General features: G+C 32.6%; 1 protein-coding gene across 1 annotated transcript; it reads left to right on the forward strand.

The window, feature by feature from the left end:
• The first annotated feature begins 3,872 nt into the window (after positions 1 to 3,872).
• LOC149018990 (protein NRT1/ PTR FAMILY 6.2-like) lies at positions 3,873 to 6,190 on the forward strand. The gene is made up of 5 exons (XM_089154038.1): positions 3,873 to 3,939; positions 4,019 to 4,236; positions 4,506 to 5,053; positions 5,152 to 5,492; positions 5,643 to 6,190. The coding sequence occupies exons 2-5, from the start codon at positions 4,048 to 4,050 to the stop codon at positions 6,188 to 6,190; spliced, it is 1,626 nt and encodes a 541-aa protein (XP_089010164.1). The 5' UTR covers positions 3,873 to 3,939; positions 4,019 to 4,047.
• Positions 6,191 to 14,324: the final 8,134 nt, after the last annotated feature.

A 14,324-nucleotide genomic window follows, 5' to 3' on the forward strand; every position in this document is an offset into this window, starting at 1 on the left:
GCCATGATTGTAATTGCCATACTTATGGTTGTTCCTCCACCATTCATTGTTTAAAGCGACGAAATAATCAACCCCAAGAAGATAAGTTGAATGGCCAATGGTGGATTAATATAGCGGTTAAAAGCCCAACCTTAGAGGTCGGTTAAACTTGTGATTCATTACTAGCGATTCGGTGGCTCTAGCTTCAACTCATGCTAAATATGTTGAGTGGCAAGCCTCTAATCATCTTGTTATGTCTTGGCTTTTCAATTCTATGGAACCTTACATCTATGAAATTTTTGCCTATGCCAAATCTAGAAAGGTTTTATAGGATTCCTTAAAATCAATGTATGAGAATGCAAATAATGCTTTTCACATTTTTTAAATTCAAGTTTAAATTGCTTATACTATTCAAGGACCAAATAAGTCGTTTGTTGAGCATTTGGGTCTTCTGAAAAAATGATGGGACGAACTTAGTCAGTATCACCCCAAAGTTCAAACTGTAGCAACCTATATTGAGCGTGAAAAGTAGCCGTCATTCTGTCGGGTTTTAGTTATCTTCACTTTACATTAGAGTTCTTTACGACTTTTGATATTATTTCTTGCCATTAAGAATCGTTTGTTAATGGATAACATATTATTATTTTTTCAATGTTTTTAAATGCCCAAATCAAACCTAAGTAGTTGTTAGTATTGATTTAATATTTAATTAAATTAATTACTTTTCTACTCCTAATATATAATAGGTAAAAAAGACTTACCTCTTGTGATGTTTCCCCATATTGGAGTCAAAGCTAAAGCTTATAGCTTGTCCATGACATAGCAAATGACGGCAACGTGATATTCTTATAAATATATCATTTTAATGAAAGGTATACTGGATTTTTTGCATTAACACTTGAATTTTAAAAAAGATAAAATAATTTTTGCACACTAACTCCTAACATTCCCTTCTTTTTTTTTTTTGGCAAGAACTCCTAACATTACTTAAATCTATATATAAAAAAGGAAGGGATCAATAGTAATTTCATAAATTACAAGATTTAATATATAGTTTCACTATAATACAAAGGCATCACTAATTATCATTTGAAAATAAAGTGACAAGATTCTGTTCATATAAGGATTTTGAGGAGGGGTAAATGTGTAATAGATATATTAGTTTTGACCTCTGTATCGTAGAGTTATCTTACCATTTTGCCGATGCCCATCTTCTGAACATTAAAAACTTTAATACAATAGTATCTAATTATTGTTTTTCTATAGACGGGGGTGGAGCGAGGATTCAACATTTAAGGGGGGAGGGGGGTTGGATAATGAGAGCCCGATCATCTCCCCATCAGGGAAGAACTAATGCATTTTCACAACACATTGTACGGTTCTATGTGGGAGCCACTAAAGATCCCAACTTTGAATTATATTATCATATTTAGACATGGTTTTCACATATTAAAAATATAGATAATCATTAATAATGACATTTTTACCCTTACAAAAATATAAGTAAATTATTTACCAAAAAAAAAAAGAAGGTAAATTAAAACATAAGGATAGCTAACAAACAAATATCTTATAAAATATTTTTTTAGTTTTAATTAATGTTTTTTATTAAAAAAATCTTATAAACTTACAAAATCAACATTAAAGGGGAAGAAAAGAAGAAGATGATTTTAATAGTATAAGGCTAGATGCAAACCAAACGAATCATGGTAGTTGACTACTTTACAAATTCTAGATATTTAATTCACAATATAAAAATCAAATAGAAAGAATAACAAAAAGAAAAAAATCGAGAAAGAGATACCATATAAATTCAAATCATAAACGAAATAAATCTTCTTAACTTTAATTTTTTCAAAATCTCCCTAAACCATGTTTGAAGAAAGAAGAAAGAGGAGAAAATAAATAGAAATGGAAAGAGAAAATAAATAGAGAAAGACGTTAAGGATTATGAATTAGTTTTTAACTAAATTTTATTTTGTAGGGGGTTTCATCATAACCATTGGATAATTATTGAGGATGACGTTTATACCCATTATCTTTACCTTTAATTTTTTTTCTAATATTTTAGAAGACAGAAATTGATATTTCACATATAAGAAGAAAAAAAATTAAGAAAAATAAATAAAATAATTAAAATTTTTTAAAAAGTGGGGGCATGGCCGGCCAACCCCAACGTGGCCCCACCACTGTCTATAAGGAAAATACTTCCCGAAAGATATTAAATATTTTTTCATTTGAAAAATAAAATGCTGCATATTCTAAGCTTGAGTTTGGATCCAGTCAAACCCAGACTAGATATTCAATAGTGGTTCAACCCAGGACACACCCTAATGGATTCACATCGTCTGTAATTCCTTTCTCTACAATTCCCTATAATTCTCTCATAGGATTGTGCCATGTGGCATTTAAGTAATCCAATGGTTATCCAATTTAAACTAAATTTGTATTTTATTTAAACTCACCCATAAATTTGAATTTAATTTCAACTCTAGTTTGTTGGATAACCATTGGATTACTTAAATCCGCCACATGGCACAATCCTATGAGAGAATTACGGGGGTTGCAGGGAAAGGAATTACAGACGATGTGAATCCAGAGGTCATGGGTTCAACTCCTACCGGCGGCATATGTAATATCCCTATCCCTATATATAAAAAGCGCCTTTGTACCAAAAAAAAGATCCCTAGGATTCACATCGTCTGTAATTCCTTTCCCTGCAATTCCCTGTAATTCTCTCATAGGATTGTGCCATGTGGCATTTAAGTAATCCAATGGTTATCCAACAAACTAGAGTTGAAATTAAATTCAAATTTATGGGTGAGTTTAAATAAAATACAAATTTAGTTTAAATTGGATAACCATTGGATTACTTAAATGCCACATGGCACAATCCTATGAGAGAATTATAGGGAATTGTAGAGAAAGGAATTACAGACGATGTGAATCCATGACCTCTCCACTGAGAAGCAGGTTCCTAACCATCCTACTACTCCTCCCACTCTAATCTTAGTTCAGCATCTGCACCGAATAGAAAATCAAGATAAAATTAAAAAAATCTAGATACAAGATAACCAAAATGAATAAGGTCCCTTTCTTATGAAATATCAAACATGCAACATGAAACACGGGTGATATTTGCTGGCTTTGGTAACTACAGGCGTGCCAGTGCTTGTGTTCTAAATCATTCTGAGTGATATAAATACGTTACCAAGGTTCCATGGAAAGCCAACAAAGAGCTGAGTGACTCTTCGTCCCTGTAAGAGAAACCTGTAGAAAGATTCACTCAAGGAAAACTGTGGGTGTTCTTCAAAGTCTCAGGTGATCGATCGATCATCTCTTTTGTTTTTCTGTTGTGTGTTTGTCATTTTGCAAAACTGATTTAAAATTTTAACTTTTTTTTTTCTTTTTATTTATTTTTTATTATAATTATTATTGTTATTATTTATTTCTTAACCCTACACCTGCACCATTCTCTCTCTAAAATGACAATGTTGCACTCTATGAATCAAACCATTTAAAAGAGAGATACTTATTAGGTTTCATGCATGCATGCAGTAACGTTCTTTGATAGAAAGCACTTCACCAAGTAGTCTTATGCATTCAAAGGAGTCACCTTCTTTTATCAATAGAAAACAGTTTCCAAATAGTCTCTGATTTTTTTCAATTCTTCATTTTTGTTTTTTAAATCATATGGTAGTTTCTCGAGGAAAATAAATCTGCCTACTTTGAGATCTATAGACCATCAAAAGAATTTCCATCGAATTGGATTGCTTGTTTGAGAGAATTTCCATTGACTTCATTCTAGGTTAAGTGATTTTACTATTTTCTAAGTAATCTTGTTTTATACTTCCTAGCAGAGGAAGATGAGTTCCAAAACCTTCCATGCAATAGACTACAAGGGTCGACCAGCCGATAAGACCAAAACTGGAGGATGGTTGTCCGCAGCTTCTATCCTAGGTACCAAAGAATGTTATTCATTGCTAATGTGAATTTAAAATATATATATTCATTTTACTAACAATCAAAACTTGTGTAGTTGCTGAGGCATGCGAGAGGTTTACTACCATGCAAATCGCAGCCAACCTCGTGACTTACACTGGTCCCACTTTGCATCTTCCTAGTGCAACTTCGGCAAATATTGTATCAAACTTTTCCGGCACAGGATATCTCTTGTGTTTGCTTGGTGGTTTTGTGGCAGACACCTTCTTAGGCCGATATTGGACAGTTGCCATTTCTGCAGTGATCCTTGCTGTGGTAAGTGACAGAAAAAGAGCAAAAACTTTTTTTTTTTTTTTTGCTAAAATTTAATTTATATTAAAAGCGAAAAATAGTACAACATATATATCTGATCATGTTATACAAAGAAACCAAGCACCCATCCCACAACAGTAGTTGCACCCTTTACATCCAAGCTCACTGATTCTTTTGATTGAAACCATCTATAATTACTTTACATGTATGCTTTTCAAATTGCAGTTCATATTTTTGTATATGAAGTAATATATGTTATCTCAATATTTCAGGGTTCAGCCATTTTATCAATCTCATGCGCTGTCCCAGGACTACGTCCACCTGCTTGCCCTCTCAATAGTAGTAGTTGCATACCAGCAAATGGGTTTCAAGTTGGAGTTCTCAATCTTGCTCTATATGTGATAGCATTGGGTCAAGGAGGACTTAAAGCTAATGTATCAGGATTTGGAACTGATCAATTCGATGAGAATGATAAGAAGGAAAAATCTAAGATGGACTACTTTTTTAGTAGATTTTATTTTGTCATTAGTCTTGGAACTATACTTGGAGTCACCTTGGGAATCTACGTACAAGACTATGTTTCTCGGAGTTGGGGATATGGACTTTGTTCTATCTTTTTCTTTGTTGGAACACTAATATATCTATCAAGGACTACAAAGTATAGGTATAGGGAATGCTCGGGAAGCCCCATTGTTCAAGTTCTCAACGTTATAGCTGCTGCCCTAAGGAAGAGGAAACTTGAATATCCTAGCAATGTTGATACCTTGTATGAAGACTCAACTGACATTGCTGCGAGAATCCATCACACAGACCAATTTCGGTAAGTATACAGAGTTGCAAATATGTAGATTATCAAACACATATATGGCAAAGCTAAACCATTCCTATTTTTAATTGGTTTTGTTGTGTTTCAAATAGTTGGTTGGACAAGGCTGCAATTTTAAACAAAGAGGACTATGGGAGCAATGGTTCAGTGATTCAAAACAGATGGAATCTTTGTTCAGTGACAAAAATAGAGGAGGTGAAGATGATGGTTAGACTATTGCCAATTTGGGCTTCCACAATTTATTTCTGGTGCATACATTCACAGGTGCTTACCTTCTCTGTGCAACAAGCTTCAACAATGGACAGCTCAATTGGCAATTTTAAAATCCCAGCAGGCTCTTTCAGTACCTTCTACATATTGGGCATATTGATTGGAGCTGCTTTCTATGACCAAGTGATCATTAGATTGATGAAGTGGTGGAAAGGAAAACATGGTAGGTTAATAAATTACATATTAAGCTATACTTCCATATTTTAAAGCCCATTACTTGCAACAATACTTTTTTTGAAGAACAAGAAGAAGAAAGATAGAAAGAATTCTAACAAAAACTAATTAATATGGTTTCATTCTTTTTAACTTGTAGGCTTCACCCACTTGCAAAGAATAGCCGTTGGTATCGTCTTTTCAATTTTGGCCATGACAATTGCTTCAATTGTGGAGGCACAAAGGTTGGCTGTGGTTAGAGTTGTGGGTCCCACTGTCCCAACTCTACCTATGAAATTCTATGTATTGATTCCACAGTTCTTTTTTGTTGGCGTAGCTGAATCATTTACTTACAGTGGTCAACTTGATTTCTTCATAACAAGATCTCCAAAAGGAATGAAATCAATGAGCACTGGACTTTTCCTCTCTACTGTGGGAATTGGGTTTTTTGTCAGTACCTTCTTGGTTACCATAGTTCAAAGTGTGTCAGGAACCCAGCCCGGCATTGGATGGCTAACCAGTAACATAAACTATGGCAAACTATACTATTTCTATGCGCTTCTCGCTATTTTAAGCTTCATAAATTTGATATTCTATCTTCTTTGTGCCTTATGGTATGTGAGGACAATGAGAAGTATTGCGCAAATAAAGAGCATTGTTTCAAGTTCTGAAGAAGAAGAAGAGAAAGACATGCACAATGCTAATTGAGGGCACCCATTAAGTTTCTACTGAGGATTGTCACTGATACCTTGTAATCACATAGCCTATTTTTTATTGATCTTTAGGTTGATATACCGCTGGATCTTTTAGTGGATTTTTTTCCCTTTCAAATTACAAGTGTGGTTCCTTTTGTGTAACAATCAGATTCTATGAAATAATGTAAATGACAAAGTTGTTCTATGATATGTGTTTGGTCCCTTTTGAGACTCTTGTTTTTATTTTTTATATGATTATGTCATAATAGCTGAAGCCTGAAGACCAACTACTAATAGCTGGTATGATCTATTTTATGACGCCATTGATGATTTTTCATTTCAGCAGAAGACAAAAAGCCTCATTAAACCCAAAACGACAAAAAAAAAAAAAAAACAAGGCTAAATAGAAGAATAGATGGAGAAGTGGAGAATTTTGTCTCACAGAAATTTCTTTAGAAACAATAATATTCAGCTGCTTTCCAAAATTATTTTTTCTTTTGTCATCAATCATAATTGTGTAACCTATTTAAAATAATCTTATATATTTTGAAATTTAATACAACAGTTGGATTAGGATTCTTGAACAATACTTTGAATTTATAGATTCTTTTGTGAATCTATAATTATCATAATGAAAACGAATGGTCACATGACTGGGAAAACACCCTAAACAAAATATAAAAGATGATAAGTAATAATGCTCTTGATATCATTTGACTTCCGAGTTCCAACATGCTTATTCACTCTCCACTATTATTGAATGTGTCACGACTCATGCATGCCATGACAAATTATGCATTCTAAAAGTTCTCTTTGCCAAGTCAAAGTAGAATATGATTTTAAAGTACGAGGTGAAGAAAATGGTTTTTGATTGTTAAATTAATTACATAAGGAAATTAAAAATATTGAGCCGTGTATTATTTTACGTGGTCATTATTTATGGTAGGGACAACTATTTACGATTTGTATGTCTAAAAAAATAAAAAATAAAAAGAAAAAGAAAAAGAAAAAGAAAAAGAAAGAAGGAATTTTTTTATTTTTTTCTTCATGGGTTATGCAAAAGATGGTCAATTTTCTCTAGATTGCAATAATTTGGAATTTAAAACTGGGAATGAAGATGAGTGAGACTAAAACAATTACAATCTTCTTTTATTTAATAATTTTATAGGATATGTGAGTTTTCAACATAATATGAAGTGTCCGACAAAGCACCTTAATTTTTTATTAAAAAAAGAAAAACCTTATACATCCTTCCATTCTCTTGGATTCTAATTGTCAATCCGTCGGGTTTTACTTATTTTGACATTACATTTAGAGTTCTTTAGGACTTCTGATAATATTTCTTGCCATTAAGAATTATTTTTAAAATTTTTTAAATGCCCAAATAAACCCTAAATAGTTGTTTGTATTGATTTAATATTTAATTAAATTATTTTTCTACTCCTAATAAATAATAGGTAAAAAAGACTTACCTCTTGTGATTTTTCCCCATATTGCATGTAGTCAACGCTAAAGCTTATAGCTCGTCCATGACTTAGCAATGGCGGCAAAGTGATACTCTTATAAATATCTCATTTTAATTAAAGGTATAATGGACTTTTTGCATTAACACTTGAATTTTAAAAAAGATAAATTAATCTTTGCACACTAAGTCCTAACATTAAGTTTTTTTTTCCTTCTTTTGGCAAGAACTCCTAACATTACTTAATGCTGTAAAAAAAAAGAAGGGAGTTATTTCATAAATTACAAGATTTAATATGTAGTTCCACTATAATATGAAGGCATCACTAATTATCATTTGAAAATGAAGTGATAAAATCTTGTTCATATAAGGATTTTGAGGAGGCGTAAATGTGTAATAGATATGGTAGTTTTGACCTCTGTAACGTAGGAATAGAGTTATCTTACCATTTTGCCGATACCCATCCTCTGAACATTAAAAACTTTAATACAATAGTATATAATTATTGATTTTCTATAGACAGGGCCGGAGCCAACTGGAGGATAATGAGAGTCTGGATCATCTCCCCCTCAAGGAAAAACTAATACTTTTTCACCACATATTGTACGGGTCCATGTGGGAGCCACTAAAGATCTCACCTTTGAATTATATTATCATATTTAGACATGGTCCTCACATATTAAAAAAAGATAAATCATTAATATTGACATTTTTACCCTTACAAAAATATAAGTAAATTATTTAAAAAAAAAAAAGTAAATTAAAACATAAGGGTAGCTAACAAATAAATATCTTATTATAAAGGATAAGTCTTTGGATTCAAATTCAAATTCATCATAAGTAACTCTATCCTCGATTGATCTTATCTCCAACTGATCAAGAAGAGTTTGAGTTATAGATAAAGGATCACAAGTTGTAGAGTTTGATTGTAAACAAGTTATAATTCAAATTCAAATATTTGGATTGTAATTCAAGTAATATTAATATACATCTCGCACTCACTAATCTGAGTGTCGAAGAATTCTCTCTCAAACAAAGTTCTAACTTGGTATCAGTTTTTCAGCCTCTGACCGTCATCTACACGATCCTTAGGACTAATTCCACCACTGCCATAATGTTTATCTCTTACCTGTAAAGCTTGATCGAAGCAACTATTTCCTATGTAAATCGCAATTTCTTCCTCTCCTTCATGCATATGACATTTATGGCTATGTCGATAGAACCAATCTAGCTCCTCCTCAAACTATACCCAATCCCTCCACTACATCACCTACATCAACCTCCATTCCTAACCTGCATATTCTCAATGGCGCAAACAAGACAAGATGATCTTATCTTGGATCACCTCATCTTTTTCTGAAAGTGCTCTTCCTAAAATCGTTGGTCTAACCATTTCCCACGTTGCTTGGAATTCTCTTGAACAGATTTATGCCTCTCAATTTTAAGCTCGCATAATGCAATTGAAATATCAACTCTTGCAAACTCGCAAAGGCCACTCTTCTATGGTCAAATATGTTCAAAATATTAAATCTATTGTTGATCATCTTGCGGCCGCTACTCAGTTTCTGATGTTGATATTATCCTCAATGTTTCATGGCCTAGGCAATATGAATATTTTGCCACCTCAATAATCTCCCGTCTTGACCCTCTTCCCCTTGATGATTTCATAGGTCTTTTACTTAATCAAATATTTTTTAATTTTTATTAATAAAAAAATTTTAATTTTTTAATTTTTAATTAATGCTTTTTTTATTAAAAAAATCTTACAAAATCAACATTAGAGGGGGAAAAAAGAAAATTGATTTTATCAGTAAAAGGCTAGTTTCAAACCAAACGAATCATGGTAGTTGGTTACTTTACAAATTTTAGATATTCAATTCACAATATAAAAATCAAATAAAAAAATGTGAATCTGTAGATTTATAAGTAAGGGGTGAAATCCAGAGATTTCAAAAAAGCTTTACATTTACACATTCACAAAAATTACGTTGATCAAATAATTTATTAGGATGAATCCACAGATTTCATTCCACAAGAACCAAACATCTAATTTTATAAATTATAACTCCATCGATCAAATCTCTAGATATTTGAAATCTCTAGACTCATGTAACCAAACAGGTCCTTAAACCATGGGTAAAGAAAGAAGAGAGAGGTGAAAATAAATAGGGAGAGACTTTAGGGATAATTATTGAAAATGACGTTTATGCCCATCATCTTTATCTTTTAAAAATTTTCTAATATTTTAGGGGGCAGAAAATGATATTTCACATAAGAAGAAAAAGAATTAAGAAAAATAGATAAAATAATTAAACTTTTTTAAAAAGTGGTGACCATGGCCGCCCCAACCATAACGGCGCTCCACCACCGTCTAGAAGGAAAATACTTTCTGAAAGATATTATATATTTTTTCTTTTGAAATATAAAACACCTTCTATAAAAAATAGAGAAAATTGCTTTGGCAACCTACAATGGAGGCCTTAAAGCATTGACACCCCACTTTATATTTAAAAAACATAAAGACCTCAAAATTGGATTTTTATAGGATATATTTGTCAAATTTATCACTAAAAACAGTTAAATCACTGTTTGTATTCAAAAAATTCCTATAATAAACAGCGTCGGAAAGGTTTTCAGTGACAAATTGGACAAATATATCCAATAAAAATTCAAATTTTGGGGTCTTTGTGTTTTTTACATAAAGTGGGATGTCAATGCTTTAAGGCCTTCATTTTGGGGTGCCAATACAGTTTGCTCTTAAAAAATAATAATAATAATAGAACAAAACGCTAGATATTCTAAGCGTGAGTTTTGGATCTAGTCAAATCCAAGCTATGATATTCAATGGTGGTTCAACCAGGACACACTCTAATCTTAGTTCAGCATCTGCACCGAATAGAAATTCAAGATAAAAAAATCTAGATACAAGATAACCAAAATGAATCAGGTCCCACTCTTATGAAATATCAAACATGCAACATGAAACACGGGTGATATTTGCTGGCTTTGGTAACTCCAGGTATGCCAGTGCTTGTGTTCTAAATCATTGTGAGTGATATAAATACATTACCAAGGTTCCATGGAAAGCCAACAAAGAGCTGAGTGACTCTTTGTTCCTGTAAGAGAAACCTGTAGAAAGATTCACTCAAGGAAAACTGTGGGTGTTCTTCAAAGTCTTAGGTGATCGATCGATCATCTCTTTCGTGTTTCTGTTGTGTGCTTGTCATCAAAGATTATAAATCTCTAATAATAATAACCAAGAGCAGTTAACAGTAAGCAATAAATAAAAAATTAGATTTCAAACTATATGCAACTTATAATCAAAAAATTAAATTATGATTAATTTCAGATTATAAACATGAATCAAACATCTATTTCATACATCCAATCTGTTTAGCATAAAAGCCCCAAACCAATTTGAAGAAACCCTAAAGGCTGAACCAGTTTACAAGTCAGATAGCCAAACTGAACCTCAAATTCAATCAATAAACAAGGGGATTTTAATGCAAACTATACCAATTAGACATATATACAAAAGCCCTCAATCAATTTGAGTAAAACCCTAAGTTAGGGTTTCAGTCAAAACTAGGGTTTAGCAAAAAATATGAACTGAAGCAAGAGATGTTTGAGGATTAATTAACAGAACATCATATAGTAGTTTGATGCTAACAGAAACACATACTAATAGAGTATTATAGGTTAATCAAGAATTAACAAGTCCAGCCAAGAACCGAATCAAAGCTCTGATGCCAAAACTGTTAAGAAAACTAAACTATACACAACGGAATTGAAACAAGAAAGAAAGAAATCAAGCATGACACATGATGTTTACTTGGTTCGGTCCTTAAGATCTACATCCAAGGATGAGTTGAGCACTCAACAAGCTATGTAACAATCCAATAGCAAAGCAAGGTTACAACTCTAAATCTTGAAGTAAATACTTTATACATGGACCAAGAGAGAATACACAAGACTAAGGAATGACTACACCTGTAACTGTAGTCCAACCGAAGCTTATCTCCCTTCTTGCGCAGAGCCAAGAACACTACAACACCAGTGCCTTCAATGCAAACAATAGCATATACTATTCAACCTCCATTAGAGCATCACCCAAGAAGAAGATGAAGAACTAGGGCACAACCGAATTACATCTCACACCAGAGAGCAAGAACCAGAGAGAACGAGAGAGAGAAGATGAGAGAATCGTATGGAACATCATAATGAATCGATGCCCTAAACCCCCAAATACATGGTATACAAACATAAGGCTGAAAAGACCACTTTGCCCCTCAAACTAATCCATAAGACAAACCTAGTCCTAAGAATAAGTAAAAGGACAAGTATACCCTTGTTTACATATACAACAGAACAGTCAGACAAATTGAGTTTTAGGCAATAGAGGAGAGAAGTCGATGGAAGAAACCTGCAAATAAGGGGGAGATAAAGCAAGGTATTTTGATCCAATAAGAGATTATCTTAAAACTAAATTGAGTTTGTTTTATAGTATGATTGTTTGATAGGAGAGAACATAACTAGAGAATGTAACTCTGGAGATATTACTAAGGGGTGTATTTGTTGAAGGTACTTTTAAAAGTTGTAATTATTAAGGATAGGTTATGGTATTTTTTGTCTAGTGTAAGAGTATATCAAAACCAAAATTTGTATTTTTATATAAGAACATGATTATTATTTTTAAGATAAGTAGGTAATACCTCCATAGCATGCAGCTTTATCATTAGGTGTTCACTTTTTTAAGGCTTTCTAGACATTATGTTTGATATCTTGGGAAGAATCCAGATCTTCCAGCCTAGGTAACAAAGGGAAAGAGAGGAAGGATGTTTGGTTCGGATGGTTCCACACTGTAGATGGAACTTCCATCCTTTGTGTGGTGTAGGGTCATTCCTTAACTCTTTCAATGTACTCTCTTGGAAAGATCACAATTTAGTTAACTGGTGTGGATATTGGGTGGCAAGAATAACCTCTCTTTTTTGGGTAATTTTCATTTGAACCCCTTGAAGTTTGGTCAAAGAAAATGACAACTTGTATTGCCTCCCCTATAATATCCCCTAAAAACAAATTAAGGATGCATCATAATTTTTAACACCCAAATACCCTTGTAAATTTCAATTTCTTTTCTTCAACTAGTAGTATTTTTAGTCAGAAACTTATTCAAATTCCAAATTATTGGTACCTCATACTTCTATTCAAGATTGGATAAGTTGAAGAAAAAAATGTCAAAAATATAAGGGAATTTTGGTCATAAAAATGACAGTATGTATTTAATGAATTAATATCATTTTATTTTCACTGAAAATAACTTGGATCAAACCTCAGGTGATCTAATTGAAAACTACACCAGAAGCAAGATTGACAATTTTACTCTTCACTTATTTATGATGCATAAACTTTCTTAAAGATAGCTGAAAGCGTTACTATGACCTTACATAGATTATGATCCTTTAAATAAAGTTTCACCCAAACACCATTTGCCATAAAGACCATTTTAGTGGAGGATGAAGGATTTGAATTCCTCTAGTGCAACTTAATTTAAATGTCCCTTTGTTGTTCCAAGATTTGATTCCTTCGATTGGATGAAGGATGATTTCGGTTTGGTGATGATTCAACTAAAAGTTGCTCAAAACAAAGATAGGTAAGTGCAGGCTGACTCTGTGGCCATTAGTTGCCTTCGAAGACTAAGTCAATTTAAAAATAAAAAAAATAAAAAATAAAAAAAGGCCTTGGAATAGGGTATTAATTAATCGAGCAGAGGAGCTAGCAGATAAGTTTTGAGAGTTAATAAGCATTACCAGATTCTTTGGTGGTCGGGAATGCATTATAAAGTCTTTAAACGAAGGCTAGGAATGTATCAATAAAAGGGATGATAAGATGATCGGTACACAGTAAAAGGCAGACCGATTGACGCATCCTAAAGTCCTACTATAAATTTTTTACTATAGTAACTTAAATATACTTTATTGGAGTTGGAATTACTGTCATTGTTAGTGCCAAACTTGTCGTCCAACGGATTGTCATTAAAAAAAATTTAGATTATACTGATTCCAATTGCCAGACTCCAAGAGCCTGGTGTTTCTATTTGTTTTCACCATCTCCTTGTGTTATTGGGTAATTTGAGTGAGATGTTGGGTTTGTTTGTATTATATTCTAAGTATGTATAATTATAATTTGATTGTATTTGTAATTGGAATAGAGTTTTGAGTCAATTATTTATACAAGGATAAAATTATAATTAAATGAAAATAGGTTTTATGTTTCTTCTAAATAGTCTTTGTAGGATAACTTAGGATGTATCCATCCCTATAATGAATGGGACTAACGCAAAAAGGTAGCACTTTTTGAGTGTAAGAATTGTGAGGTTTTAAAGATTATTAAAATCTCTTTCTCTCTTGGAGTGGATATAGACAATCCTATCAAACCACATTGAATACTTTACATTATGAGTGTATTTTGATTTCAAACCACATTGAATACTTTACATTATGAATGTATTTTGATTTGCTTGTATTCTTGTTTGTTTGTGGTAGTGCAATCGTACCCAAATAAGAGTGAGAGAGAATCAAGCCTGTAGCACCATCACTAGGGAGGTTTATCAATAAATAGAAATCAAAAGCAGAAACCTCCTTGCAGGATCACACCCAATTCCAAAGGCATAAGTGGAGTTTCGTAA

Source organism: Hakea prostrata, chromosome 4 (assembly GCF_041222555.1).
Source record: "Hakea prostrata isolate BN-2017 chromosome 4, UWA_Hpros_2, whole genome shotgun sequence".
NCBI lineage: Eukaryota > Viridiplantae > Streptophyta > Magnoliopsida > Proteales > Proteaceae > Hakea > Hakea prostrata.